This window comes from Leguminivora glycinivorella, chromosome 11, assembly GCF_023078275.1.
Source record: "Leguminivora glycinivorella isolate SPB_JAAS2020 chromosome 11, LegGlyc_1.1, whole genome shotgun sequence".
Classification (NCBI taxonomy): Eukaryota; Metazoa; Arthropoda; class Insecta; order Lepidoptera; family Tortricidae; genus Leguminivora; species Leguminivora glycinivorella.
This window is the reverse complement of record NC_062981.1, coordinates 7,108,098-7,114,246: the sequence shown is the minus strand read 5'-3', so window position 1 is coordinate 7,114,246 and position 6,149 is coordinate 7,108,098. Positions and strand designations below refer to the sequence as shown.

The 6,149-nt window shown below is 55.9% G+C and overlaps 1 protein-coding gene across 1 annotated transcript; it reads left to right on the top strand.

Annotated features, from left to right (window-relative positions):
* The first annotated feature begins 295 nt into the window (after positions 1 to 295).
* Positions 296 to 5,305, top strand: LOC125231321. The gene is made up of 3 exons (XM_048136761.1): positions 296 to 916; positions 980 to 1,381; positions 1,817 to 5,305. Exons 1-3 carry the CDS (start codon positions 296 to 298, stop codon positions 5,303 to 5,305), a joined length of 4,512 nt encoding a protein of 1,503 aa, XP_047992718.1.
* Positions 5,306 to 6,149: the final 844 nt, after the last annotated feature.

Here is a 6,149-nt window from a genome sequence, read left to right as displayed (position 1 = left end):
AGTTTCTGGTCCTTCGAGCCGGATCTTCGTGCGGACTACGGGTCTACAGCGACGTACCTGTCATGAGCGACGACAGGATGGTAAGGACGAGGTCCAGGTCCAACCGAGCTGCGTCAGTGACGAGCGAAGAGGAGAGGCAGCAACTACTCGACGAAGGCGCGTCGGCGGCCCGCGAACGAGAGGCCGCACGCGCAAGCGCTGAGAGGGCGATGGGCGCCGACGCGGCGCGCCCTCCCTCACCTCCTCCGGACCCGCTGGCGTAACGGAAGGGCTTAGCGTCGCCGGCGCGCAACCGATGGGCGCGGCGACAGCTAACAGCACGCTCAGGTATGGATTAACCGTAGAGACACCGAGGTCACCGTCCTACGACACGACATTGCTATGGCGAAGGGATTTAGCCAAGCGGTTACGGCGTCGTTCCAGACCCACGCCGATCCCAGCTAGACATCCCAAGGCTGCCGTCATAGACAGAACTACCGAGAAACGAAAGTCGCTGCAGGAAACTACCAAGGAGGTAAATAAACCAATTATTAAAGCTCAGTCCGTCAGATCACATGCGAGCAGTCGCACTGTGATAGAAGCGCAGCTGTCTCAGGCGGAGCTCGAGGCCAGCGAACGGCTAGCGGAGATATCCCGGAGGGAGTTGCAGCTAGAAGCGGACATGGTACGTAAACGGCTAGACGCCAGAAAACTGCAGATCCGCGCTAATGCGGATAGCGCAGACGAGCACGAATCTGCTGGTAGCGTGCGGAATTCGAATCAAGATCGATTAGACGAATGGCTAGAGAACTCGCGAGACGCGACGTCAAAACCCATTTGTAAGAGGTTAACCGACGAACCTCTACCCAAGTACGAGACTCCGAGACGACCTGCGCAGGCGGAGCGGCATATTCGAGGCCTCTCACCGGACCGCCAGGTATATCGGCGATCGATATCGCCACCGTCGGAGTCGCGTAGGCGATCGATATCGCCACCGGAGCGACGCAGGCGATCGACGACGCCGCCGGCGCGTCGCGAGCGATCGACGTCGCCACAGCTGGACGCGCGTACTCCGCACACGGCGCACACGCGCGCCACCGAAGGTACTGTAGCAGAGTCCATGCTGCACCTGTTCGAGAGGATGCAGATGGCGGCCCGTCCAGCCCCGAAGGATATATTCGAGCTGCCGCATTTCTACGGAGACGTCAGCGAATGGAGAAGTTTCTACAATACCTACGCAGAGACATCGAAGCGGTATAAGTTTACTGACTACGAGAACGTGGCGCGGCTCAGGATGGCTTTACGCGGGGACGCAAAGACGTGTGTGTCTCACGTGTTATCGACAGCCACCAGACCCGATATGATCGTGAGAATACTGAAAAAGCAGTTTGGACGCAGCGAGGTATTGTTAGACAAGGCGATTGACGACCTGCGAAAGTTGCCGCAGTTGGGGCCTACCGCGAACGACCTCAACACTTTCGCGATAAAAATAATGAACGTGGTATCTACAGTTATGGATATCGATCGAAGGCACTATGCCGATAACCCCATGCTCATCAGAGAGGTTACGGACAGGTTGTCGCCGCATCTTCGAAGCAGATGGTGCGACTACGCGAAGAAACATCGAGACAGCAAGGACCCGGAGATTCTGCAGTTGGCGGATTTCCTCATGGAGGAGAGCGAACAGGAGATGTCCTTCTGTCACGCCCGCGCCGCCCCGAGGCGAGCGCAGGCGCCGTTATCAGTGCCGCACGCGCGCGCAGCCGGCGCTCGCGTGAAAATATCCGCAACGCACAACCCGCCGAGAGCTCCCACAGGACGTCAACACGAGGTGCAGAAAGTGACGTACGCGACACGTCAAGCCACAACATCCCGTTCGACGACGTGCCTGTTCTGCGGTGGCGGTCACCCGACGCCGGACTGCCGCAAGTTAGCCGCCCAATCCGTGGGCGCTAGATGGGAGTGGGCGAAATTAAACCGTATATGCTATCGCTGTATCGACGCGAAGCATATGAAAACACAATGCAAGGCCAAAGCGTGCGGCGTTGCAGGCTGTCCTCACGTACACCATCGACTGCTTCATGCGGACTCGCCGCAGGAAGTGCGTGAGGATACGGCTATGGTGCTAACACAAGAAATCAGGTCAGTACCTACATCGTCAGCAGTGACGTCATCGGCCGAGCCAGCGGACACGACGGAGCCGCGAGCTGCGGACGACGAGAACGACGCCCGCGTGTACGTGTCGTCAACACCGGACTACAGCGTGCTGCTAAAGGTACTACCCGTAACCGTATCAGGTCCAAAGGGAACGGCGCATATCTTCGCTTTCCTTGACGATGGATCCACCTTGTCAATGATCGACCAGGACGTCGCGGACGAGATCGGCGCGGTCGGTCAAGACGAGCCGCTATGCATAAGAGGTATTCAGCGGTTGAAACTTAGCTCAGTGACACAGACGGTCAAGGCTAAAGTAAGCCCCGCTCGTGGCGGCTTGACATACGATATATCCCTAAAAACGGTAGACGGACTAGGGATACGCTCGCAGTCATTAAATAAGAAGCGTCTATTGGAATACGAACATCTGGCGGACTTGGGCGACGAGTGCTACACGGGCATGGGCGTGCCGCAGATGTTAATAGGCGGAGACTTCAGTCATCTTATAAACCCGACGGAGGTGAGGCAGGGCGGCGAGGACGAGCCGTGCGCAGTTAAAACCTCGTTAGGATGGGTTTTCTTCGGGCGAATGCCGAGGTATGTACCAAATAACGAGCAGGTCGTGATGCACTGCCACAGTGACGACAGTGATCTCGTGGAGCAGGTCAAGAAACACTGGGCAGTCGAGGCGCTTGGCATAACGGCAAAGGACAACATTCGACCCGACGACCAGCGAGCGATCGATACATTCGAACGAACAGTAAAAAAGGTAGGACAGAGATACGAAGTCGGCCAACTATGGGCTGCCGACGACATAAAGCTGCCACCGAGTTTCAACATGGCGAAGGCGAGATTACGCAATCTAGAAGCCCGCATGTCGAGAGATCCTGACTTCGCCAACGAGTATCAAGCACGGATACACAAGCTTCTGGAAAAGGGGTACGCAGAGCGCATCATGGAACCACCGCAGTCAGATCGGATGTGGTTTCTGCCCCATTTCAGCGTCTACAATCTAAATAAAGGAAAGTATCGCGCTGTATTCGATTGCGCCGCGAAAAGTCAGGGATGTGCATTGAACGATTTCATCCTCGCGGGACCGGATTTACTACAGAGCCTGCTGGGGATACTACTTCGATTCCGTGAGTGGGAATTCGCCGTCACCGCGGACATACAGGAAATGTTCCTTCAAATACAGCTGCGAAGAGAGGATCGGCATAGTCAGCTCTTCATCTGGAGGGGATCGCGGCGTGACGTGACACCGTGGACGTACCAGCTAAACCGGGTATGTTTCGGTAACATCTCTTCTCCTTTTCTCGCACACTCGGTGCGGAATAGGAATGCGACGGACAACAAGGATCGCTATCCGGACGCGGTCTACGATATCCATAATAATCACTACATGGACGATTATGTGGCATCATATGAGACAGAACGGGAACTCATATCAACAGCGACACAGGTGAGACTAGCACACGCGGAGGCTAGCTTTCGGCTGCGCAGCTACGCTAGCAACAGCGAGTTGTTAATGCGAAACATCGATCCGGAGGAGCGAGCGACGGGACCTTCTCATCTCGGAGAAAAGCAACAGACCGTCCTCGGAATGACGTGGGACCCAGAGACGGATACGCTGGGGTACAACACGAAAATGCTACGAGTGCCAGACGACGTGAAAAGGTACGAGCGATCGCCCACTAAAAGGGAACTTTTGAGTGCCGTAATGTCAGTTTACGACCCATTAGGCCTCATAGCGCAGTATATGATAAGCGCTAAGATCATATTCCAACGTGTGTGGACAAAGGGCACGGACTGGGACGAGCGGCTGCCGGCGGAGGAAGCGGAGGACTTTTTCCGGTGGCTGAGGGCACTGAGCGACGTGTCCGCGCTGCGAATACCCCGACGATACGCCACGCCCACCGGTGCAGTTAGAAGAGAACTGCATATTTTCAGTGATGCATCGACCGAGGCCTACAGCGCGGCGGCCTATTGGCGAGTATCGAACGACGAGGAGGAAACGCAAGTGAGCTTAGCTATAGCGAAAAGCCGAGTTTGCCCGCTAAAGGTAATGACAGTTCCCAGGCTCGAATTAACCGCAGCAGTCGTCGGCGTGCGGCTGGCGGAGACAATTTTACGCGAGCAGCGTTATCCTGTGACAAAGGTGACGTATTGGACAGATTCCATGGTTGTTCTCGGATGGGTTCGCGATGACGCGCGAAACTATCGTCCGTACGTGTCACACCGACTTGCGGAGATCGCCGAGAAAACAGATAGAGACGCGTGGAGGTATGTACCAACCGCTCAGAACCCCGCAGATCGAGCGACGAGATGTCAACCAGCGCAGAGCGTGCGCATCGAGGACGAGTGGTACGAAGGACCGCGCTTTCTCTATGGACCCGAGACATCATGGCCTAGTCACACATCGAATCGAACAGACGACCTGCCTGAGAGGAAGGCGAGGCCGTCAACCGCGACATCACTGGCGATCATCTCAGCGAAGCCAGACCCTTCGAGCGTACTGCCAGACGTGAGACGGTTTAGCAGTTACGACAGACTGTTGAACGCGACAGCGAACGTCTTGCTATTCATCGAGAAAATGAGAACGAAGAATAAAGCCTTGCAGCTACAAGTCAGACATTTGAGAAAGGCAGAACACATGTGGTTGCAATACAGTCAACGACGAAGCTTTCCCGAAGAGCTTCGAGCCTTAAGCCAGAATAGGCTCATCGATCGCAAATCGCGATTATACGACCTGGCACCCGAGCTAGGCGATGACGGCGTGTTACGCATGAAGACGAGGCTGGGCAGCGCTCCAGTATTGTACACCGCGCTACAACCGATAATACTGGATGGCCGCGAGCCGTTCACCCGTCTACTCATCCTGCGAGCTCACCGACGATCAGCGCACATTCACAACGAAGCAGTAATCAACGAACTGCGACAAGAATATTGGATACTACATCTGCGGCCGACCGTGAAGTCTGTAGCTCGAAACTGCGCGCTATGCACACTACGACGAGCAACACCGAGAGCGCAGCCCTTAGGCGATCTCCCGCCCGAGCGACTACAGGCGTATCAACGTCCCTTCACTCACACCGCACAAGACTACATGGGACCGATGTTCGTCACGATCGGACGGCGCAGAGAAAACGCTGGGTGTGTCTATACACGTGCCTAGTGACGCGCGCTATTCACCTTGAAAGCGTGCACAGTCTTTCAACCGACAGCGCGCTACTATCACTACGAAGATTCGCCGCGAGAAGAGGATGGCCCAGGACGATGTACAGCGATAACGCGACGTGCTTCAGGGCGGCGGCGACGGAACTACGTGAGGCGTACCGGCAATGGCTGCCTGTACTGCAAACTTACGCCACTCAGAACCGAATGGAGTGGAAATTCATCCCACCTGGCAATCCTTCGGCCGGGGGCGCGTGGGAGCGAATGATAAGGACAGTTAAGATAGCGATGTCCTACACTTTCAACGAACGAGCACCGAAACCCGAAGTTTTCGAAACTCTACTCGCCGAGATAGAGAATATCGTCAACCGACGACCACTTACACATGTCAACGTCGATCCAGACTCCGAAGAAAGTTTGACTCCAGCACACTTTCTACTTCTTCATAACGCTAACCTACCGATGATTGGCGTTTACGACGAAAACGAAAAGAAGCAATGGAAGATGGCCCAAGCGCTTGCCGACCACTTTTGGCGGCGCTGGACCAAAGAGTACTTTCCTCTACTGGCACCGAGGAAGTCGTCCCACGACGGAGGGCGGCAACTTCAACCAGGCGATGTGGTCATCGTCGCTGAACCCAATGGTCCACGCAGCGTGTGGCCCCGGGGCGTCGTCGAGACTACCTACCCGGGACCCGATGGACGGGTCCGCTCCGCTGACATCAGAACGAGACACGGGACGCTACGCAGGCCCAGCTGCAGGCTGGCGGTCATCGCGTCGCAACCCATGCACCAGGAGTCTTCGACTGCGGGGACAAAATGTTAGCGACGCGTCGAAATATATGT

Coding starts and splice junctions, on each gene's coding strand:
- LOC125231321 (XM_048136761.1), top strand. CDS start 296: ATGGGCGCGGCGACAGCTAACAGCACGCTCAGGTATGGATTAACCGTA. Junction 917..979: donor GCCTCTCACCGGACCGCCAG/GTATATCGGCGA, acceptor TCGCCACCGGAG/CGACGCAGGCGATCGACGAC. Junction 1,382..1,816: donor AGCAGTTTGGACGCAGCGAG/GTATTGTTAGAC, acceptor CACGAGGTGCAG/AAAGTGACGTACGCGACACG.